At 41.2% G+C, this 24776-nt stretch overlaps 2 protein-coding genes across 4 annotated transcripts; one reads left to right on the forward strand and one right to left on the reverse strand.

Moving 5' to 3' along the window:
- Positions 1–152: 152 nt before the first annotated feature.
- On the reverse strand, positions 153–23795 carry mcph1 (microcephalin 1). 3 transcript variants are annotated; one of them, XM_079168978.1, is made up of 15 exons: positions 23741–23795; positions 22733–22788; positions 22542–22633; positions 22308–22426; positions 22087–22171; positions 21880–21991; positions 21658–21792; positions 21484–21564; positions 20191–21288; positions 19159–19283; positions 16640–16677; positions 16334–16496; positions 16160–16237; positions 538–775; positions 153–439 (listed from the first exon to the last, which is right to left on the reverse strand). In XM_079168978.1, exons 2-15 carry the CDS (start codon positions 22749–22751, stop codon positions 387–389), a joined length of 2436 nt encoding a protein of 811 aa, XP_079025104.1. In that variant the 5' UTR covers positions 22752–22788; positions 23741–23795; the 3' UTR covers positions 153–386. The 3 variants fall into 3 exon arrangements, with proteins under 3 accessions (XP_079025104.1, XP_079025105.1, XP_079025106.1); XM_079168979.1 differs by lacking the exon at positions 23741–23795 and adding an exon at positions 23526–23615; XM_079168980.1 differs by lacking the exons at positions 22308–22426; positions 22542–22633; positions 22733–22788; positions 23741–23795 and having other exon boundaries at positions 21880–22017; positions 22087–22135.
- angpt2a (angiopoietin 2a) lies at positions 5097–14263 on the forward strand (the record flags this gene model as incomplete). The annotated part of the gene is made up of 9 exons (XM_079169389.1): positions 5097–5360; positions 8168–8323; positions 9296–9417; positions 9508–9746; positions 10052–10179; positions 10526–10627; positions 11129–11295; positions 12644–12774; positions 14091–14263. 9 exons carry the CDS (start codon positions 5097–5099, stop codon positions 14261–14263), a joined length of 1482 nt encoding a protein of 493 aa, XP_079025515.1.
- Positions 23796–24776: the final 981 nt, after the last annotated feature.

A 24776-nucleotide genomic window follows, 5' to 3' on the forward strand; every position in this document is an offset into this window, starting at 1 on the left:
GAAAACCCACAATCAAAACCAAAGTATTTATTAATAATGGCATCACAAAATTCATTTCTATACGGATACAGTATGTTATCTTCATGTAAATGTTAAACTGGCTCAGCAAGTATCTTTAAAATCACATTGTTATAAATGAAAACAGTCTCAAAGTTCATTCTAATGTCTCGTTAATTCACAGTGGTTACAACAAAAAAATAAAACAAAGGATCGACATGCACTGTCAAAGCAGTTTTTCTTGTTTTACAGTAACTTAGCTTGTTGTTGATGGTCCTCAGAAGAGATCAGGTGACAAGTCCACAACAGGAAGACTGTAAGTTAGAAACTGAGGGTCTGTGACCAGGCACTGTTCAACATAAAATGATTTAAACTAAACTTCACAGCTTTCACTTCAAGTGGTAGTTGTCATATGACAGCCGCTTCAAATGTATGATACTATCTGAAATACAATCACAAAGAAACGAGAGAGATGATTAATAATGACATAATAAAGGAATTTATCATTTAACACAGAGATTGGCAGGAAATCTCTCTTACCCAGCACCCACTGCTCAGACAGGACCCTGCTCCCCTCTGGTCTCCTGCCGCTGTACGTCCCGATGCAGATGCCTGCCTGTCGCACAGATTTGCAGACCGTTCCTCCACAGAGCTGGATCAGCTCCACCAGACTCTGAGTGGGTGGCTGGCAGTGCTGGGACACAAACATGGCTGGCTGGTCTTGGAACAGGTCCTGCTGGTGTTCCCCGGCAGACAGGTGCCTCTGGAGACGACAGATCTGGGACGAGAAAACTGACAGTTAACGATCAGTCTTCAGCGAGGTGCATTGAGGACACAGTGACGCAGAAGCTGTTCATGTTCAGAAGGACCGACAACAGCTCAACAAGATCATCTGACAAATGTCTTTTAAAAACATTTGCCGAGAAATGTTAAAGGAATAGTTCAACATTTTTGGAAAATACACTTTTTTGCTTTTCTTGCCTGGAGTTAGATGAGAAGACTGATGCCACTCTTATATCTATATGCTAAATTCGGCCAGAAGCTGATTAGCTTAGCTTAGCATAAGAAGTGGAAACTGTGGGAAACAGTCAGCCTGGTTGAATACAATGGTAAAAACAGCCCCTCTAAAACTCACTCATTGACACACTGTAGATCTGTGTAAAGACAGTAATTCGCTGTTTTATGTGCCAGACTATTTCTTGGCTGGGACCACTCAGGTGTTTTCAATTACTGAGATTAATTAGACCTCCAGTCAGGTTGAAGCTGGGTGGTCACCAACAGGCATTGGTCTGTGCATACAGTTTGACTTGTAATAGTAGGAAAAGCACAGGTGTTGCTAATAACATTAACGATGGCTCTGTTCTATTGGAGAGTCCCAGTAAGCCGTGACAGCATGCACAACACTAGGACCCTGAAACTGAAGCAATTCAATCATTTTATTATTCACACATGTAATTGTCCGACAGTGACTTGTCAAAGCGTCTCCAGTTGATAATGGTTTAAATAGTCCCGTTTTACCAGCGCAAACAAAGCTAACTGGAGAGTGATGGAGCTGTATGTACAACACACAGTCCAGAGAAAAGGTCTGATCGGGTATCATGCCTGAAAACACCTGTGTGGTGGACTATGGGTACGTAGTAATATTGAGTTCATGTTGTGTGACTTGCACTGAATTATTGAATTAACATCCTTCAGATTGTTCACTAAACTCCTCAAACACCAGTTTGTTCCTAAACATTGTTCAGTGATTGCCATACTTCCCAGCATTCATCGTGTGTTTAGGTTTTCAAGAGACTTTCCTCTGTTGTAGTTCTGGTGAATCAAGGGTTACAATTAAACCTCTCACATGTTTCAAGGGTGTATCTCACATGAGTCACAGGTATTGTCTCTCATAAACATCACAACAATACAGACCACCGACTCAACATATTGAAGTCAATTAATGTGTTCTTTCCCTGATAAAAGTATTATTCACTTTAACCCAGAAGAACTTAATTTGTAAGTCATCACAGCAGTACATTTGAAACCGTGATTCACTACTGAAAGTGGCCTGAAGGTGGCTGCTAGAGACACAGCAGAAGCTGGAAGAATTTGGCTTTGAGGCATATGAAAAACAGCATCTACTGCAAGACTAAATAAGCCATTAAAGCCAACGTAAAGAGCAACTAGCTGTATGAGTAAACATGTCTAGGTCATTGCTGAACTTACTACAGTTTATTACAGTCAAATAAACTATTCAGCACTATTTCAATTTACTTGCAACTTCAAGGAAGCCTCATATTTTCAAATTGATAAAAGTACAAATCAGACTCACATTAACCTCAGACACTGTTGAACGCTGAGTGGCACTGAGGTGAGCTTTGACGACGTCCTACGTGCCCGGTTTCATTTCGGCGGCCCACATCGTTCGCAGAGTATCATCAGTCTGTCTAAACGAGAGCATGTGAATCTCTTTGAGGTTGTGTTTCTTCTTGGGTTTGCTGAGTGATTCTCTGAGCTCTCACTGCGGGCCTGCTCTGTATCCACCAAGGGTCACTTGCTAAACTGAAGGGGACAATCTGCTCTATTCGAGAGTTGAATGCCAGGAAACAAGCGGTAATGCTTTTAGTCTTTTGTCAATGTTCACACAGGTTTCACTTTGCGTCGAGTAATCGGGGGTTGGTCAGAGGGTTCGGAGACGGGGTCAGCTTAAGATTAACCCACATTGTGCACTATAGGGAATGATTGAAGACCATGTGTAAGGTCTACTGTGTGACAACAGGGGCGGTAAAACTAGGAGAAAAAGCCCAACATGAAAAAGACAGCAAGACAAAGCGGTTTGATCAATTTGACTAGATATACTGTATATACACACATACAGAGAATTTGTATAAAGTATAAATAGCTACAACATATAATTTGAGTTGTGTTCAACAGCTGTTTGGATTTGCATACATTTAATTCAATACTGCTGCATTTTTCATGACCCACATCTCATGTATTTGATATTCGTCTGTATCACTTTGTCACTATCAGCGTGCCGAATTTTTCAAATCTCCAGAGGACGGGTCTTAGATGCCAGGCGTAACAAGCTTTCTCTGGAAAATTGTTACAACATGGATGAGTTGCACTGTAAACTGCCAGCAAAAATCTATTTATTGTTCACATGGGAAATTTCACCTCCATACTCTGACAACCTAATCAATGTCTTCGCAGCCGCTAATGCGGTTACCTTTTTTTTTGGGCACGAGTCTGCAGGGTGGCAGATAGCTTGTGAAGCTCTGTAACGACCAATACCAGGCCAGGCTGAATGAACGTCCCCGCATAATGAAGTACAGTCACGTCGTCGGCTCGTAGCATGAGAACATGTTCATTGTGCGCTTTATTTCTCCCTCTGTGTTCAATAACCATTAAAGCTTTTAGTGATTCAGCCTGAAAACAGTCAATGTTTTTGGAATGACGGCCAGTCCTTCCTCTTTGGTAATGTTCTTTAAATATGTTGCATTTCCCTGATACAGTGTGTATGACATCAGCCTACTTCCTACAATTCTGTTTCGGTATTTCTATCCAACTGCAGAGAGCAATTCTGAGCCTTTCCTGGCAAAAAAAGAAAGAAAGAAAAGACAAATGGTGCAGTTGACACTAAAATGTGCCTCTGCCAAAGCTAAATGACTATTCAGTACACAATATAAAGCACAGTACATCTACAGTTATTTGGCAGACTGTTAAAGATCAGAGATTATACTGTTGGGGGAGTGAAGCGTCTGTGGTAGAAACACATTCCTGCAGTATAGGACAAAACATCCTCCTATATCAATGCCTTTCCTGCATCACACACCTGCAGTCTGTCCCCCACTGTGACATCACAGCCCTCAGACACATTTCAGCCACAAAAAACAACAACCACAGTTTGGGATAATCCTGCAATTAGGCTAAAAGATCCTACATTTCCCATTTATGTCTTGCAGGACAGTCATTAGAACAGATACAAGTTGTATATGGCTGCATCATTATAAGATGTCTAGAAAAAGTAACCCTGGGGTGACTCATTTTCAGAGCCATTTTCTACTTTTAAGCCACAGAAAAAGAGGTTATTAACATCAGGGCATGGCTCAAAACTTGGTACAGGATACAGAAAACACCCACGTACTAAAACGCTGACATCTAACAGGGTAGCCTACACTAACAAATAGCTTTTTCTTTTGTCAGAGTTATCAAAGAAACAGCTTTTCTGATCTGAACCATCTGATTCATTACACTCATGACTCAGCACATTTCATCTGAATCTTGTATGAATCTACCATGAAGCAGAAAAAAGACTATTTTGTGGTCAGAGATCAGCAAGTGGCAACTTTGGTTTGTACTAATAACAGATTATATGAGACTTTAAGGAGCCTGAGACCCGAAGGAGGATCTTGGAATTGTTTTATAACATTTTGAACGTGTGAAATAAACAGAGGAAATAAGAAAAACGCCTCAAGAAAAAAGATAATCAGATTTCTGGGGATTAAGCATCCGATAAGAACAAAAATATTTGTAGTAAATTCATTCTTCCTTTGAATCTCCCATTCAAAGATGCAAGTGTGTGTGTGTGTGTGTGTGTGTGTGTGTGTTTTTGTCGTGGGCCGGGAGACATTTTTCAATGAATGGGATGGACACCGCTACTATCACAGCTGCATCCTGAGTAGCTGTGGGTATCACAGAGGATATAGTGGAACGTGTGTAGTTTTGTGCATCTGCTCCTCTGTGTTGTTAAGTGAATGCGTACTGAAAGGAATCTCCACTTCACTGCTCTTCACAGTAGTGAGGGGGGGGAGTGGTTTAAACTCACAGTTAGCTAATCAGAGGGGCCATGGGCAGCTCAAACAAGTGGTCGGGGGCTTGATGAAAAGCGAGCACATGCAGTCTGGCACAGTCAACCTGAAGGGAATGACACACTACCTCTAATTCCTTCTACCACTGAGAGGGAATAAAAGGAATCTGCAGACTCTCAAGAGGATTGTTTACACTTGGATGCTGCCGGAGAAAGACATCCAGGCATTAAGAGAAGCTTAAGACAATCTACAAATCCAAGGAGTTGTAATTGTACTAACTTTATTTTTGGGGTAAATAGCTCGACTATGAAGATGCTGCATGTAGACTTACTGGTTTTAAGCTTCTGCCTCGGTCTGGGGACAGGATACAGTGCTGCGGCTAAGAGACAATATCAGATCCAAAACGGGCCGTGCAGCTACACCTTTCTGCTGCCGGAGCAGGAAAACTGCCAAACCCAGAGCAGCAACTATGCAGTTCAAAAAGATGGACCGGAGGACAACGAGGAGTCGGCTCAGAGGCTGGAACAACTGGAGACCATCATGGAGAACAACACACAGTGGCTGCTGAAGGTAAAGTGGCATCACTTTAGTTTGCGATATCGGTGACTTGCAGTGATTTCAGAGGGATAGCTTTCAGAGGAGAAGAGGATGAAGTCGATTTAGTTATCTGAGACAGACCGTTATAATGTGTACGAGGACTAAACGTGCTGATGAGCTACACTTCCTCTACACCGGAGACATTCACACTTCATTTCCAATTTTCTGAAAAGGAAAGAAAGGTAGTAAGGAGCATGATGTATAATTTGAATGCAACATTGACCGGATTTCCCACTAAAACATGTATAATTATCTAATATACTTCAGCATGTGGAACATCGGCACATTTTAACAACCACAATGAAGAGAAATTAGTTTTTTCTGACTCAACCAAAATTCCAGGAAAACTGCTGCTTTTGTTTAATGTGATGGGCAAATTATTCAGGCTCATACTAAACCACTAGCTCTTTGCTAAGTGCCTTACTGACATGAGTCACAAAATAACAGAGCGACAAGACTGCTCCACTGAACAAAAGACAAAACAAAATCTAAACCAACATAAAAAAACGTGTCTGTGAGACACTTTCATTGAGGACGTAATGGGTCTGACGACTGACAAAGACTCAACACAGGTGTCCACGCGAGGGATGCATACTTCCCTTTCAGTTTGCTGAGCCATTACTTGTGCGAGTGAAAGCAGCGACCGGCCTCTTGTCTCTCCTCCCTCTTCAGAGCGTGATCACTGATCAGAACTATACAAGACGGGCCAGACGGGGCAAGAGCGCCTCACAGCTTGATCCCCACAGCTCCCGTCTGGTAACATGAAGCGAGCTCTGATCTGGTCCACGGGAGAGCTCAGAGGGCACAAAAGCTCAAGTGCCGCCTCACAAATCAAAGCCTGCTTGCGACACAAGTGAACATTTTACAAAGTCCAACAGCAAGTCCGGTTTAGTGACAGGTTACATATTTCTTAGAGGCACAGAAGCATCGCTGATAAATGATGCGTCAACAAAACTGTTGCAGTAGCAACAAACACGAGCTGTTAGTGTAAATGGAGGAGCACTCCAGCGGCTTCTTCTGTTGTTTCCTTCACCTTCCTCCTTGATTTATTAAAAATGACATAACAGAGTGTTAAAATGATAGAGTGCATAGGGTCAAATGCAGCCACTCCCTGTTGTTAAAGGTGTCAGCACCCTATGAACTTACATAGGAATAAGCATGTAAAGGAAATAGACTGATTGATAGTAGAATGATATATAACTTTACTCACTGAGGTTATTCACCTCTTTTACAGGAGTGGCTTGATTGATCGAATGAGTTTAGTCACCGGCTGACGACAGCTGAGGGGAACAATTATTTGCGGAAGTCTTTTTCTTACCGACGCCTTTGAGGCGCACAAAGTAAACAGCTGATTGGATCACTGACTGTAAATGGGACATCCTGCCAACATTTCAAATGACAGCCTCCCACCTACCGCACATCCCTTTGTGTCTCCAAGAACATAAACAAACTGGACGTCGTGAAAGGAAGACAAACCAAATCAGCCCTGATTGCAGATGATATTTGTATTTTTCATTATAGTAGTAATCAAATTGTCTGTTTGGGGTTGCGTTGCTGACTGACGAGTAAATAACAAAAGTGATTATGCAAAACGTACTGCAGATGGTGGAGATATTTCACTGACTCTCTGGTTTCCACTTGCACACACACACGTGTCACACTGTCATGAAGGATGTAACTCCTCACTCAACACTTCCATCCTGTTTACGAGTCGTGTGACCTGATTGCCACTCAGGAACACCGTGCAGGAAATAACTTAATGATTGGTCTCGGTCTAAATTTGGCAACACTGTAAGGTAGATACGGACAAATGGTGTAAAGATGAAACACTGACCTTTTCCCACCCTGAGGGCAACCGTGCTCATTGTATTACTATGATTGAGAGGTTTGATACGGACACGGTGACATCATACGTGGAAATGGTTTGTATCATCTTAAAGCAAGTTGATATAAATAACTTAATAAATTACTTTGTTAAGAAAAACATAACATCTTACAAATTTCCACTTTTTGACCTCCAGGACGAACAACTGCTCGCAAATGAGTTTAAAGAAAATTAAAAATATTTGACACCTCATGTTAAAAAACCCTTGTCATGTGAAAGCTCTATTCACCTTTGTCCTCATAGCTCTCCTTAAGTAATGGAACAATGGTGCTTCATCATAAATCTCTAATATAGCACCAACAATCTATTAAATAGGTTGAAAAATGCAGATTCTTTTGCAGGAAGAGCAGAAAAGTAGTGGAAATGTGATGGCAATGCAGATTTTTCAAATCGATAATACCATCGTTATATCACATGGAGACAGTGGAGACATGGAGATGGTTAACTAATTCAAAAAGATCGTACGGCTGGTGTGTAATCGGTGAGTAAAATAATACAATAATGAAATATAACAAGGTTTCTACTACGTGCATTCCAGTGTTTGAAAATCTGAAATTTTGAACACATTCTTTCTTGACTTCCTTTAAGAAGCATGGCTACACACTCAATAATAACACACAGTATGTCTGTCATCATGAACTGTCAGTAGTTCGCTCTCAATGGTGTTAAATGCTCTCCAGTCACAGCACGATGAATGAGAGTCCTTGAACCAACAAAGGGTGAATCTGAACAAGTGACAAGGACAACTGAGGTTGCCAAAGAGCTCAAGCAACAAACAGCCGTGTTACATTACAGAAGCATCCAGCTGCCAACCTGTGAACTACCTATGAATGTAATACAGGACTGTGCATGCGCTAGCGGTTAATGATGCTAATCGTCTTTATCTGTGCTGCAGCTGGAGAACTACATACAGGACGGCATGAAGCAAGACATGGTCCATCTCCAGCAGACTGCTGTCCACAACCACACAGCTACGATGATCGAAATTGGAACAAACCTGCTGAGTCAGACCGCAGAGCAGACGAGGAAACTGACCAATGTGGAGGCGCAGGTGAGGCTTTAAACACACAGGTGCGAGTTGTTTTTAATGACATGAATACCTTAATATGCTCAAGCCAAAGTGTGCTCAGCGATACGCTGCATTAAATAATGTTAAAAACAATAAGCAGAGGGAAAAACAGGCTTGACTGCGTCAGTTTATTATTGTGGCTACGCGTCAGTGACCTTATGTGAGCCAACTGTACAGCATTTCCTGTTATTAGCACATTGGTATTCCCACAGAAAGGGTCTATCAGTTTGTCACAATCACACATCCGTCTGTTCAAAGGCACCAACAGCTCCACTGGAGACACACAGCTAGGATCCATGTAAACAAGCTGCTTTTTGCTGAGTTCAGTTCCTCCTAACTGGGAAATTAGAGGCAAGGTCCCCAACCCCAGAGCTTAGTTCAATACGTCGGTCTATAAAACTAGGTTTCCCTTGTTAAGGTATGTCTGCTGTGTTGGAAATCGGTCGTTCTTTCCAGTCCAACTTTTCCATTTTGCAAATGTCTGTTTGTTCACTCCAGAGGTGCAAACAGGGCTCGTATTGAACTCGATAAGAGAAGACAGAACTTAATATCCAGAATGACTTACTGCCTGTTGACAAGACAAACTATTTTTAGGCTGTATACATGTTTATTGCTACCTTCTTATAGGTCACATGCTTTTTTTACTTTCTTTTTTCTTTTGCATTTGCATACTGTATTAAACATTACAATTCAGAAATGTAAGCTGCAACTGCCTAGTTTCAAAGTAAAATGTCAACTGTAGAACACCAGCTGTGTGCAGTCGTGAGTTAAACTCGGGACCATGCTGGGCAGTGTGGAGAAACTGATGGGATAGTTGGAGGATCTAGTAAAAAGTGTGAAGTATCAGTCTGGAGAATTAAACAAATCTACTGATGGATGAATGGAAGATGTTTTGAAGGTATCTCTTGGACACTGCCCGACTTCTACTGCTTCACCTCCTTCTTTTGTTTTAAGGTAATTCGTCAAACAACTCGACTCGAGCGTCAACTGCTTGAAAATTCCTTGTCGACCAACAAGTTGGAAAAACAACTGATTGTCCAAACGAATGACATCAGCAAGCTGAATGACAAAAACAGGTGAGGACATCGATTGCTAATAGCAACTTTTTCAGGGCCACTAAGTAAAGTTTTGTGCTGACACGGCTCGCTGAACGTGCTTCTCCGCAGCTTTCTGGAGAAAAAGGTGGATGAGATGGAGGAGCAGAGGCAGGTGGGGCTGAAGATGCTTCGAGACGACAAAGAGCAGCTTCAGGCTCTTATTCTACGGCAGACGGCCGTCATCGGCGAGTTGGAGCAGCAGCTGCTCCGAGTCTCCTCCAACAACACTGTGCTGCAGCATCAGCAGCAGGAGCTGCTGGACACCGTGAACAACCTCATCCACACCATCTCCGTCAGCTCAGCTCGAGGCGAGTCTGCAGCTCATCGGGACCTCTGTCACTACGTTAACTCTTATATCTGTGCAGCAAATGCAGCCTATGTTTGATTTGTTTTTAAAGCCGTCGTGTGTGGTTGTGCTATTGTATTGGATTGCACGGAAGAAAAGGTCACCTAACTTTAATTAGCGCGTGCCTCACTTCAAAAGCTGCAACACTGATGCAACCAATGTGACCTTTTTTTTCTCCCTCGGAGGATGTGAACTTATCAAAAGGAGGACAGTTAAATGCCGTACAATCGTGTGGTGTCAAATTAACAACGATGATTTGTTCCGCAGAGAGCAAAACTGTCATGATGCAGGACACTCCGACCACCTTCATGGACTGCGCCGCCGTCTTCAAGTCAGGAAACACCCAGAGTGGAGTCTACACCCTCACGCTACCCAACACTACGGTAGAGGTTCAGGTAAAGTAATTCTGTTAGAGTGACTCAGACTGAGCATGCACTGATTTACACAACCTTTTTAATTAAAACTCTGGAAAGTGCTCCGTGTTTGAAGGCGGGGTAGTTGAATTAAAATGTTCTCAGTCTTCCATTAATGTCGTGCATGCTTGAGCTAAAACTGTGATCTCCTTAGAAACTTTTCAGACTTGGACTTCTGTTCTGTATCTCTTCCTGACAACTTAACATTTGTTTGGACAAACTCAAATACGACGGCATTGTCAAATTATAAATGAGGATGAATTCTTTACAGAGCATTCATTTTGAAGTATTAATTGCAGCAAGTCCTTCTTTTCCTTTGTGTTTAAAGGCTTTCTGTGACATGGAAACAGAAGGAGGCGGGTGGACCGTACTACAAAAACGCTTTGACGGCCATGTTGACTTTCACCGAACGTGGCAGGAGTACAGAAAGGTAAAAGCAATCGGGAAGAAATTCTTCCCTTAAAAAAATACAACCCAGGCGACGGTTTTCATTACTAATGCACAAAACAGGGAGCAGATCTGGTTTCAGCCATCGACTGAGTGTTTTAGAGGCCTGGTGATTGTGCTCTGCAAGACTACAAACACAGAGATCACCATCCGCTTGTCATGAAAATGATGCCAGCAAGGCCCCCCCCAACATCCTGAAATCACTATAATTTGCCACATTTCAAGCACCAGATTAAATCAGTGTAATATTCCTGCAAGTGCATCTGAAACCGTGCTTAAAATCTGTAATCAAAAAGCGGTCTAGATAATTCCCAAAAATAATTCTGATTTTAGTTTCAGGGGAGAAAAACATTCAGTGTAATAGCCAATAAATATAGACGGTGGTCCTGTCTGTTTGCTGTTTTGCTAATGGAAAAAGCAACCTACAAACCCCTCCTGCAGGGGTTCAACAAGGTTTAATTACATTTCTTTTGTGTCGTTTCAGGGGTTTGGAGAGCCTTCAGGTGAATTCTGGTTAGGGAATGAGTTTGTCTCCAGACTGACGATTCAACAGTCCTACAAACTAAGGATCCAGCTGAGTGACTGGGAAGGAAACTCTGGATTCTCACAATACGACCAGTTTTCCCTCGAAGGTGAAGCACAAAATTACAGGTACGTTGTACCGACAAACATCAAAGAAGCAAGTGTGTCAGATGCTCGCTGGCAATTACTGAACATTTTGGTTCCAAGCCAATATTTTACAGCTCAAGTAGCTCAAGTGATTAAGAGCAAAGAAGCCCATCAGCAAATAATGTGTCTCTCTTACAACGGGGCTTTTGAAGTCTGTGATCCTGAACACATACCAAGAAGTGGTGCCAAATGTCAAGGAGCGTAACTAAAGCACAGCCTCGAAACTCAAAGCCTTAAAATTATTATGACGGAATTAACACAACTATGTAGAGGAAATAGTGACGAGGCACGTTCTTGATCAGATAAAATCTCTGAAGAACTCGTGTAGTGTCATGGCCATTTATTTCATTCATGGATATACATCCCAGAGATAAAACATAATGGCTGTAACTATCTAATCATACAACCTGGATACTTCTGAATCAGCACCCACATTTGTGGTTTTTAAGCAATTATTATAAATGGAATAATGAAGTGAAACAATTGCTTATCAGGCTAGTTCTCTACAGTGAGGATGAGACCATGTTAATGGACACACTGACTTTGCTCTTGTTGTTAAGTCCCAGCACTAACGTGCAAGAAGGATTAATTGGAGAGTCACGACCGTTAATGTATTCTGACAGAGTTCTTGGACCGTATCACGCATACGTTTATCACCTGAAACCTACTTCAGAGAAGACAAGCTCACCGTCTTAAATGTTGACTTATTCTTTAAAAAGCAAAACACTTTATAGAAATTCCTCTGGAATGTTCTTTGCTGTATACGACTGTCTACTTCCTGATACTGACATACTGGCATCTGCCCAAAGACAATGTAATAAAACGGGTCAGTGTTTGAAAAATAGGAAATACATAAAATGTCTTGGATGTCTAACACTCGGTCTGTACCTCTTTGGCAACAACACAACCTCCAGAAGTGTTTTCTTTTCTGAACCTAAGCTGATTTCAGGAGAGGAATGGATACTTTCTTTTGAATTTGACAAACGGACCTTGAAATGCTCCGATTCAACACAGTTCTTTTCAGGTCTTAAGTCTACTTGACTATGACCAATTAGGTCCCAGGTTAGTTGGCTCAGTAATTCCACATAACGCCTGCAAAGAAGCTGCACAATAAGCACAGTGCGAATTCTTCAGCATAGAAATAAAAATAGCACGACAACGTATGAAATCACAAAGAGAACAAAACCGAACCACAGGCCCAGTTAACAGAGACCCAGTACTAGTGAAGCTACGGCCGAACGGTAGAAGTGAGTCGGACGTTGCCTTTTGAGGAACACCGATCACAGACTTCCTCCTCCTCTTCCTTCATTCTTCCTTTCCCACTCTACAGGATACACCTTAAAGGCTTCAGTGGAACAGCAGGCAAAATAAGCAGCATCGGGCAGCCAGGAAGTGATTTCAGTACAAAGGATGCAGACAACGACAAATGTGTTTGCAAATGTTCACAACTGACAACGGGGGGTAAGAAAGACATTTTTGTAAATACCTTGTGCGTTTGAATATTTGTGCTCGTCAGGAAAATACAAAATATCATTCCCACCCACCCTAATCTTGGCCCAAAAATCTTCAAGGGCATTTTAAGGGCTCCCGTACTTTTGTTGCCGGGTCAAAGAGCACAATTAGCTCCGAGTTAATCACTGATCAACTCATTGGGGAATTCAGCCCCTACAATGGCTGACATTAATAGCCTGGGAACAGAGCTTTTCCCTCTCTCCTCTGGTCCCTTGAAAGTGACTCCGCTGCCAGAAGTTTGTCTCCCTCTGTATTGAGGTCTGCCAAGTGAGCACGAAGGCATGAAGACTCTAACCCGCTCCCTTTTTTCCCATGAGAGACCCCTCACGGGGGGGGGGGGGGACGACGACTCCATGTGCATATTATGCACAACCGTGACCGAGTGGCACTGACCCAGTAAAAAAAGAGGAAAGCAGGATCTGTCATTACAAATATGAAGCTGCCTGCTTTTAATTAATGAATGTACTAAATCTGCATGAACCGTAATAATGTCAAAACCATATTACCAACCCTAATCATTGTAGATTTTTAACGGAAAAATGTGGTTTTTTGAACGTCGTTTACAGATATACATCCTATGGACTACGTATGACAGCCCAGTTATTGCTGACGAGCAAAACACAAAATGCAGAGAATTAAAGAAATAAACCAAGTTATCAGTCGGTCTCTTCCCAGCACACACCGATGACAACTTAGTGTGTGTGTCCACAATAAGTGACAACAGCTCGACATAAGAGCAGTAGCAATTTTACTGTCACATCCAATTAGATGCTGCCGAACGTGAATCGCCTTAAACCCACGACACGTACAGAAGAGTGTGGGCCGCTCTTGCGAGGCCCTGCCAAGGATTGAGTTACAGCTACGAGTGTAAAAGAGCAAACTGAAAAGTGCATAAATGCTTTTCATTACACAGAAGCCAAATAACCGCTGTTATAGCTTGAAAATATGTATTTGCTCTTTGAAATCTCAACTACTCATTATATGTGGAGTAGATGTTACAGCTTGTTTTTACCTCAGAGCTTCTACTATTTGAATTTGTTTTAGTTTGCCAAAAGATTAAGTTAAGGTGGCTTATGTAATTGATTTCATTCTATAGCTTTGCCCTGTGACCATGAAACATTTACACACATGAGTCACGTATGAAAGAGTGAAAGTTGTCAGGATATCATCCTGTAGAAAAGACCGCAAACACCGTCCCTGTCCTGCACAGGGCTGCATGCATTATCCTCTTTAACAACACGTTTATGTTTGCTTTCATGTTCCAGGTTGGTGGTTTGATGCCTGCGGTCCGTCCAATTTGAATGGGATGTTTTACCAGCAAGGCCAGAACTCAAATCGCTTCAATGGAATCAAATGGTACTACTGGAAGGGCTCGGGCTACTCACTGAAGTCCACCACAATGATGTTCAGACCGGCAGACTTCTCAGGTTCCCTTTGAACCGGCACTCTCAGAGTAAACTAAGTGGGGAGGAAATCTGCCCGACAACAAGACCAAAATATAAACCAAAGCACTTCACGAACATATTTTACATACCTTTTAAAAAACATATTTTGTGCATTTTTCTGTTTCATAATTTGAATCAAATGTTACATGTGGAACATATGTATAGATTACTAGAGGTATAGTAATTATCTAGCTAGTCACACAGAAGATTTATTTAAAGATTTTATTTTAGTTCAATCATCCATTTAACCATCCATGTTTTGAATAATAGCTTCTTATGTCATTGTAAAGAAAGGAGACGATGGTACAACATGCAGAAAACTACTCAAAGTGATTATGATTTTTGTTAAATGCCTAAAATGCAAATGTAAAAAAAAATGCCACAGAAAATGTTTCTCTAAAGATGTTTTTCTTCTCCCGGGAATGTTTGTACATTTGTTGTTTAATTTATATGTAGATTTTAAAGTTTTATATTTAACATTATATATGAGGGAAATTCGAGTCCTAGCTAGTTAACGATTTCATTGCACATTCACACGAGTAGGAATTCTTTTAATATAATGCCGCAGTAGCTTTCCACATGCTCACACCTGACGAATCTCTTTCTGCAGTATTTGGGGAATGTATTTCTTTATTTATGTTTCTTTTGAAGCTTCAACAAGCAAAATGTCTGATACATCTGTAAGAGCGGGGAAGTGTTTGTCTGTAATGCTCTCCCAGTTATGTACCTGAAGTTGAATATTAAACACAACCACACGGCAGAGGGCTTAAGACGTAAGCCTCCACTCTAACAGCCTGTTCTTCACTGTAACACTGCACAGCCTGGTGGATGCACTGCCAGAGCACTTCAGCAATGTCTATTTTCAAGTACAAAATAAAAAATCTAAATGCTTAAAAGTTGCATTTCTTGTTGTTGCTTTTTAGGTCTCTAATCACAGTTTAACAACACATTCAAGAGTGATATAGGCATAGCTAGCAATGTGGATAACATCTTTTATCACAGGTTATGTAATGTTACAGAGCGATATTTATAAATGTTGTGATACAGTCAATTTATGGATAAAATCGTTACATGGGAATGTCTTGTTTTTGGCTTTATCAGATTAATACAATGATCAATACAGCTAGAAATCAGTCCTGATCATTGGTTTATAACATTTTCCATGTTGTTGAGTTAAAGGTAAAAATGTAAAAACTGCCTCAAACATTGGCCTCGTGTAACATGTAGGTGTTAGTCTTTTAATCTTACTGAGGTCAGGCATCAGTATTTTTATTATTATCTTTATTTATCCATGATATTCCCAGGGCGATGTGAATATATTTCACTGTGAAAAGTCTCTGTTTAAACAGTAGTTTCTATAGTTAATACAACTGAAGGCAACAGGGTACAGAAACTAGATAAAAGAAGGAAGCATGTGATGCGCAGTGAGAGCGAAGGAATGATAGACGGCCGTGGGGACATAAAAAATACTTTGTCTCACCAGAAAAAACATTATGCAATTTAAAGAGGAAATGTGTTGACACGTCTTTCCTCGCGTCAGCAGGAGCCGACGGAGATTCATGAATGACGAGTTGAGGAAGAAGCGTCACTCACAGTTCACGCAGGACGCTTCAGGAAAAACAAGCCAACTGAAAATGGATGACTGGCAATGAAAAGTAGTAGGTTTCCATCCAACTTCCTCCGCTTTGGTTTTACAAGCTTTTATTCATTTTGAGTGTCAAAAAGCGGCATCGCAAATAAAATGTATACTGTATGATTGATACACAGAAAAAATATAACCATAAAAATGTATGTGATTGTTTGCACTAACAGAAAACATAATGAGGTTACTGCTGGTAGTACTCGTGTGTTGGGTACTTCTATTGTACTACTAAAGTACTGGTACTCACTTGTGCTGCAGGAAAGTGGTCTGAAAGTTCATACGGCTCCTCTGGAATCCACTGCCTTTGCTCCAAACACCACAGGATCTACTCCGGACAAATGTAAATAAACGATAGTAAGACACTTCATTATCTTTTTTTAATACTATGATGTAATGGCTTCAGCTCACACAAACTACACACCCATTCAAATGACAGGATCCAGCAGCCACGGGCGATGCCCAACAGAATATTGAGAGTCCGCCGGTGACCCCCGGACACCACGTGAGTCGTGCTCTCACACACTCGGTCAACGATGGAAAAACCACCGAGTGTCGTCACCACCTGAGCCAACGTGTTCTGCTTCCTATACGAGAGGCGAGTAGAGCACAAAGCATCCAGCACAAAGGCTTAAACAAGACGTCTTTTTTAACCAGCTTCCTCACCAATGTGTTCAAGCAATCTGTGACATTTATCTTGAGACCAACAGTTTTAAATGTTTGGACTTACTCAGTGGGCATGCTTGTCATGACCAATGTTCTCATCGCCTGAAACAAAGATAGATACACTTATGACAGGATAACACATTTTCTTAAACAACGTTTTCTTTACTTAACGATCATGAACACTTTACGATATTTTGTAAAGATTATCCAACTGTAAAGCAATTAGACAAAGCTGGAAGTGAAATCAAATGAAACCCTTATGCACTATGCTCTTAATGATGGATGAGTCTGTTGTGTTCCCTATTGTCTGGTTACACAATATCCAGATATTTGGTAAACAAGTAAACAGCTTGAGAGCTCAGATTTGGCTAGATTTGTTTCTCGGCTTGTGTTTGTAGGAGTTAAAATCCCAGAAACTCTATGTAAAACAGATCTATACTTTAAAGCAGCCAATAATACAGTATCTATTAATGAAGAAATGTCTCAAAGACACTGGAGAATGTAATGCATGTGTGTTTCTTGTGGGTGTAAGTATTGTGAGTTGAACAGGTAAAAGGATCATTAGTCACCAGACAAACAGGCCGTGCACTTTCAACAACCCTGCCGGATGTATAGTTGTGTAGAGACCAAAAAGGAAATCAAACACCAAGGCCACGAGCGGAGAGAAAAACATATTCAGAGCCACCGAAGCGGAACTGTAACTTTGTAACCTGACGACTGTGGCCCGTCCAGCCTGGTACTTTGGCCCCATAACAGCATCATCGACACAAACACCTGAGCAGCAGCTACAGACGGGACCACTGGGACTTTCCCGCCACACTGTTGTATACTGATATCTGGCCCCCCAGCTGGAGGTCAGGGGTTAAGGCCTGCTGCACACAGCGGTGCCAAAACGGCCCAACGGCCCCTCCCACACCACCATCACATTGAGGTGGTTACCATCAGCCCACGACTGCCGCTCACTCGGCTGTCCTGACAGAAGTTTTCTTCAAAAAAGGAAAATGTTTGGATATTTTACTTTAGAGAATCCGCTCATTTTGGGGTCTTTCAAACTCAGTCAAACAACTCAAAACACGGGCGGCTATTCTACAGGTTCCTCAAAGGGGACTTTGGCTTATCTCACCGCAGTGGACGTGTTCTGGCAGCAGCACAAAAAAACATTGAAAAATGAGTTGGGACATAATGAGCCTCTGACAAAGAGCTGGTGTGAACTGCAGCACGGCCTCTGAGCACAAATGAAGGAAATGCTTCACTGTACGAGTGAGTCTCCATGATTGCTGCTACTTTGCCCAAAATGAAAATGACGCCATTCAGACAACTCTATGAGAGAGAGAGAGATGAAGTCACCTGAAGCTGTGAGAGGCAATTAAAAAAAAACCAGTTATGAGTCAAATAAATACCAGATAACCACTTGTAACAACTGAAGAGCAATAATTGAAAAATACCACGGGCACTTACAGTATTACTCATATCAGTTAACATGCTTCTTCTGACTCTTGGCTATTACTGAAAGAATCTTACGCTTCAAAGGATTTATGAAAAACACTGAGTTTACCTTCGAACCATCATTTGTGACATTAAATAAATCCTAATTCGGTTCAGAGGATTGACAGTAGAGAGATGAAAAGAGGAGCGTGGTGGGGAATAACATGCTGCTAAAAATGAACCTAAATAATTCTGTTAATATTTGCATTTAATGCATTATCATTTTTGACTCTAACTATCTCAATGGCTGATCTGCATTCACCCAAAGTCGTTGCTCACCAGCTGCACTTTCAAAGACCGGTGAGCCATGCAGGCGTGACCTCCAGCAGTTTGGATGAATGTGTTCACCGATACATTTGAACATGAATCTTTTATCAGGATCTTTAACACAACAACTACCGTCATCTCTGTCATCAGGCTACAATAAAGTCGACCCATGACGGATCCCTCAAGGGGAGACAACGTCATGTTTGGCTTTTTTTTTCTTCAGCTCCAGCTTGTTGAGGTTACCGGCGTAACGAAAACAGAGCCCAGGTGCATTTCACAAGCGAGGAAGTCGTGCGCCACCATCACAGAGAGGCAAAAACACAGGAAACCCTCGGGACCAGACGGAGCCTCTCGACTAGCTGCGTCAACCGCCTCCAGCTCTGGAAGTGTGTGACCTTACGGAGGAAATACTTAAAAAGGAACGACACGCTACCGATGTTTCGTTTACTTCCCGGACTTCCTATATTACGGAAAACCATGAACATCAGGAATTTTGTCAAATTCTGCAGCTGCAGTAGAGTCTGAGGATAAATAAAAGTACAAACTAAAAGTACATTGAGAAAGTGTGAGGAACACAAAACAATTTGGATCTGTGTCGAAGTGAACCAACTGCACAACGGTGGACAAAAAGTATTCAAATGAATAAATGGGAGATATTTAATTAAAACAGTATCTTTAATGAATCAGTAAGCTTAATACTCAGATCATCCTGTTATGCAGTCCCACACAACTTAAGGGAATGTACATCAATACAACTTTATGATTCAGTGCAAAAGCATCAATCATCAGAATGTACACTAAAGATTAAAAACAGCCGCGGTGTCTTCTTACCTTTGTTTGGTTAACCATGTTCTGAAGACTCAAGCTGACTTGCTTATTGTGATTTTCTTCTTCGCCTTCAGACGGGAGCTCTGTTAAAGCTGCTGCAACTGTACGTTCATTTCCTCCACCTACATCTGACAACAAGAACAACAATTGAAAACAGTGGGGGGGTGTCACTCAAGCTATCACACAGCAGGCACTGTGTGTGTGTGTGTCATCTCTTCGTAACACCTGGCTCAAAACAGTAAAATGCACATTTTTAAACCACTTCACTACCAGATAAATAACACTACTCACTTCAGTTCATTAGGAATCAAAAATATTCAAATCTTTCCATTATTTCAAAGAATAACTGTGGACTCAAACATTCTCAGGTCTCATGCTTTTCAAGATGAACATATTTTTGATGAGATGTTAAATATGTCCGTGGCTCATTTGACGGGTCGTTTAAACACTAAATCTCAGTTATTCATGTATTCTGATGCGATAAGTAATGTTTTTTAAAAGTCTTAGATTTCAATAATGATCCGTTGACATGTTCAGGGCTGATTGTACATCGCTAACGGTCTCCCGTTTCATCACTACGTATACTGTTCCAGTCCATCACATACTGACTAACAAACGCACATAAAGCTTCCAATTCAACTAACTCGCACGTCTTTGGACTGTTGTAGGAAACACAGAGACATAAGGGGAGACCATGTCTCAAACTCTTGAATAGACAAACAAACAAACACAGAATATTATAAGTATATTCATATAAAAAGGCCTCGTTTATTTAGATTGAAGTTTTCTCTTTATTCTTCTCTTTAAAATGTGACATCCAGTAAATAAATCTTTAGAAAATGAGCTGGACTAAATCTGTAATTTCTTGAAATAATAATAAAACCACATGCATAGCCCAAAGATTACAGACACGATTCACAAACACCCACCATCGTGAATGTTCAAACACCATCAAGTAATTATTTGTTTTGTTCAGTTCACAGTGAAGACGATAGAGGAAATCATTGATACACACTTTGTAGCCTGACTACTCACTTTCCAAGGTATGAGAAGTGACATTGACAGAGTTTCTCTCCGATATCGCGTCGGCCTCTGTTGACGCTGTTGGCCGTACCGATGTCGACGCTCGTCTCTGTGTCACGGCATCGCTTGTGGTCGTGCTGGAGCTCATGAAGGGCAAGGTGCTTTGTCTTCGCCTTTTTGCCACGAGTGTAACATCGTTGCTTGAACTCTCCGATGCCGGCAGAGCTTCTTTAACGTCCTGTTGCGAGTCACTTCGGGGCTTACTGCTTGCGTCAGAGGGCCGACTTGTTTCTAGTATCTTCTTTTTACTCTTCGTTTCAGATCCAATGATTTCACTTCTTCTTAGTTTTCTCTTCTTTGGGACGGAGTCCAGCTCAAAAGGAATCTGAATGTCTCTCTCCATGGGTAGATTAGGCAAAGGACGTCTTTTTGATTTCGGGTGGTGGTTGGAAGGGGAGAAATAGTCCTCGAACACATTATCGTCTCCGTCAGTGGAACCCGAGGGAACGCTTCTAGAGTTGCTGGATATCGTGAAGGATCGTACCAAGGCAGACAGGGACGGCCTGGCTTGTTTAGTTGTTCTCTGTAATGGGGAAGCACTTTCTTTTGACAGTTTAGCTGCACCATCACCTAATGTGGCCGGCGATGAGGGGCAGCTAGAGGCAGCGTCAGAAGAAAGATGTGTCCTGGACTCTGTAAAGGATTTAGCAGCTTTCATTTTTCCCTTTCCAGTTTTGTGAGGTGACAAACTCAAGGATTTTATCTCGGACTGACTTTTTTCTTTATGAAAGCTCTTGCTGTTGCCAGACCTGCTATCCTTAGAGGGACTTTCTAATGAACCTACGGATTTGTGTTTCTCTGCTGGCTTTTTTCTGACTGAGGTCCTTCTAGACTTTTTTAGTCTGGTTGCGTCTTCGTCCTTGAAGTCTTCACATTCCACATGACTTGAGATCCGTTTTGGCACATCGTGGCAGGGTGAGAGCCACGGCTTGTGGCGCTGTTCGGGATGGTCATGGTCAGTAACGTCAACTTGCGTTCTCCCTTCTTCTTTATCAGGCGAGTAAGCAGGTTCCGCAACAGAAGCACTGGAATCATCATCCGACTCGTCATCTATACACAGAAAATAAAATAAATAAATAAGGATATTGTGCATTGTTTAGCTACTTTCTGTTGATTGTTTTTGTTTGAAGTGTACAAGAACAGAGACTGAACTTCAAGAAGCTCTTGCCAAGGTACAAGTGCTATCTTGGATTTCAACACAGCAATACAATTTTCCATTGATCAGTAACACCAAAATGTTCTTACACATTAATTTGAGGACGGTTGGTGTGCTCCCAAGACACGGCTTCAGCCCAGTGGGTGAGCAGGATTCAACCATTTGTGAAGCTGAGAGACAGAAAATACAGATGTGAGTTTCTAGGGTTTGGCATGTGTCAGTTCATCAGCCGGTACAACTGCTGCTGCTGCTGCTGCTCCTACCTGTGGGTGAGAGGTTTTCCCGTTTCTCTTTCATGTCTTTCAAACGCTGTGCCATGTAATCTGATCGTTTCAATGCAGGGCTATAGACGATTCCATTCTCCTCATCAATAAAGACAGGCGACGACACATCTGTAACTGTGGGTAAAAGCAAATCAAAAGGATGTAGTTCGTCATTTAAATAATGATCTTTTAAAAGTTTCTAAAAGTGTAATAATCTCTTACAGAGAGGTTGTTTTGGAGCTAGGTCTTTCATCATCTTATCTAATTTCTTCCTCATGCGTCTGTCGTTTTCAGGCGTCCTCTCTGGAGAATCTTTTGGCTGCATGCAGCGATGCTACGTGAACCAAACACAAAAAATATCTTTTGAATGAGAGGAAAATAAACGCATGTTTGAATACTTTCAAAGACCTAAAGCTTGACTCGACTCACTCTTTTGTTCTTCAACATAGGATTGCTTTCATCATTAAAGGCCGGATACAACTCCTCATCCACGCGGACACCGTCATCGTAACATCTGGACATCATTTTACCAAAAAATAAGCCACATTAATGTTCAAGTAATGGTTGACGACAACATCATGTAACACTTCATGACAATACAGTATAAATATCACAGTATCTTGGAAGCTCTCTCTCAGTTTCCTTCGTACCTGCCGACCCAGAGAACAGAGACCAGCCTCACGTCACTTTTCTTGGCTTTCCTCCATGTGGCCGGGTGACCGTTGTTGAAGACTACATGTGTGACTTGTTTATTGAATGTTTTTGATACCTGGAAAACACAAAGGCATTTAGACATTGCAAAGTGCACATATCAACTGTCTGAAAATACAGTCAATGGCATGCAATAGAGTGCAAACGTGTATACATGTGCCTCGCAGTCTCACCTGAGCTCCCATTTCTTGCAGCTGCTGAACGAACGGTTTCGAATAGTTTGCCATTTTGTCTGATGACCACACATCAACGTAGACGACGACATCTGCAAACGTATTGAACAGAGTCATAAACTTACAACAAAAACAATTAAGGTAAACTTAGCCTTAGATTAAATGCAGTAAAACTAAGATGAGTACAATACCTTTAAGAACTGAACCCATTGTCGCTTGTGGTCATTACTGGCCTCTTTAGCTTCACCTACACAAAACCAATGAAGACACTTTTTGAGTTTGAAGATTGGGATCAACAACACAAAAAAACTGACAGTCAATCAGTATCAGGGCTGCAGCTCTGGATTATTTCAACTTTAGTCATTCCATTAATTATACTTTTGATTATCTGAATTAGTCTTACAAGTGTAAAAAGTATTGACAATATCCAAAAGTAACCACAGCCAAAAGGGACACTGTTGACATTGTCTACCCATCAGGTACAAATAGTAATACTGATATATTGTTCTAAGTTATCATATCATGAAGACATGAGATGTGGAATTACAAGCAACTCATTACATTTGAGAAGCAGATTGTTTTGCTCCGACGGGGAGAAGATACTTACTGTCACTCTACCAACAACGTATTGACTAACGACTGTGAGCTAAGTTACATGTTTCAGCTTGTAGCGCTTATGGCACAGTACTGGCGTGTATGAACACTCGCCATTAAATAACTATGTTTCTGTGTCTACCGACCTCTGCCTGCATCATTAAAACACATTATTTAGGTACAGTGGTCTACTGTAAACCCAATGACTGACACTAGTGTTAACATTTGCTAACTACACAACCTAACGTTAGCTACGTAGCTTTACATCGTGAAACAATTGACGTTATCAAACGTAAGGTTTAACTATAGACAGCCTATATGACGTTAGTAACTGAAACGTTAATTGTTTAAAGCACACATAAGACATCGTTAGATATCTAAATGTATTACCTATCCAATACAAATAATGTTGATACTGTTTTCCGTTAGTTTTCGTTACGTTGCGTTGCTAAATTAGCGAGCTAACAAACTTGTTTTTGTCTTAGCATTACGCTGGTGTGGCGAACACTTCCGTAATATAGTGACATGCGTATTACACGTATTTTTTACTAGCAGGACAAAGGCACAGATATCAACAGTATTTTCAACAATTACCGCACACTTACTTTATGTGACATTGAGGTTTGACTTGCGCAAGATTCCAAAAATATCTAACTACAATGTGTATTGTTCGCGCGTGCAGTTTGTGATGCAATGCATTCTGGGAAAAGAGCCATCATTGGCTGATAGGTAACAAACGTCACTTCCAGCCCAGAAGCAATGGTGAAGGGAACAAGGTAGCATCCTTGAGAAGGGCCCTTTAGAAGTCTACTTTAAACCTCGACCGTGAACAAACGAGACTTTCAGGAGTACTATTGCTACTTCTTCGGTCTATCTTGATAAGCAACCACACTATTATGTAAAAATTACTTTATTTAAGATTAAAAGTGGTGTAAAATATTTATATTGTTGGCCTTACGCATCAAGTCGTTTAATGATGTGTGGCCCTCAGTTTGGATTCAGCCCAAGCTGGATCTGTAGCCTATTTTTCATGTTCAACAACCTCCTGTCACACATTTAAACCAAAGTCAGACTCAAACCCATGAAAATGTTTTCCAGGTGACATTTTACATGAAAAGCACAGAGCTGAGTGAGGAATATGTCAAATGCACTGAAACCGTGTAACCTCAAGCAGACACAACTGTCCTGGATTGAGGTTGGCCTTGTTGAATATGGTTCCATGTTTTGGAAGACAAACTTTATCCAATCCTAGAAAGCTTTAACTAATTCTAATTTGTCTCACATTTTTGCCATGCAACAATAACAAAATATGTTATGTCGTTTAATACAGAGAAGAGAATAAGGCTTTTGAGGTAGTAGTAAAAGATTTGCCCATAAAATATTCAGCATATAGTTCCACTGTTTTGATTATTAAACCAGGCATATATAGATGGCTACATTGGCCTGAGTCTCACAGAATTTAAATTCAATTAAAAGCCAAGTGTAAACACATTTGGTATTATTTATTTATTTATTCAACTCATTTAAAGCAAATTTATATTTTAGCACTGTTATAAACTGTTACATTTTACCTTTATGAGTCACATTTTAATCACAAAAAGTACACATTAATTCACTGCACAAATGTTATAAATACAATAG

The sequence above is a fragment of the Pholis gunnellus genome (assembly GCF_910591455.1).
Source record: "Pholis gunnellus genome assembly, chromosome: 11".
NCBI classification, from domain to species: Eukaryota; Metazoa; Chordata; class Actinopteri; order Perciformes; family Pholidae; genus Pholis; species Pholis gunnellus.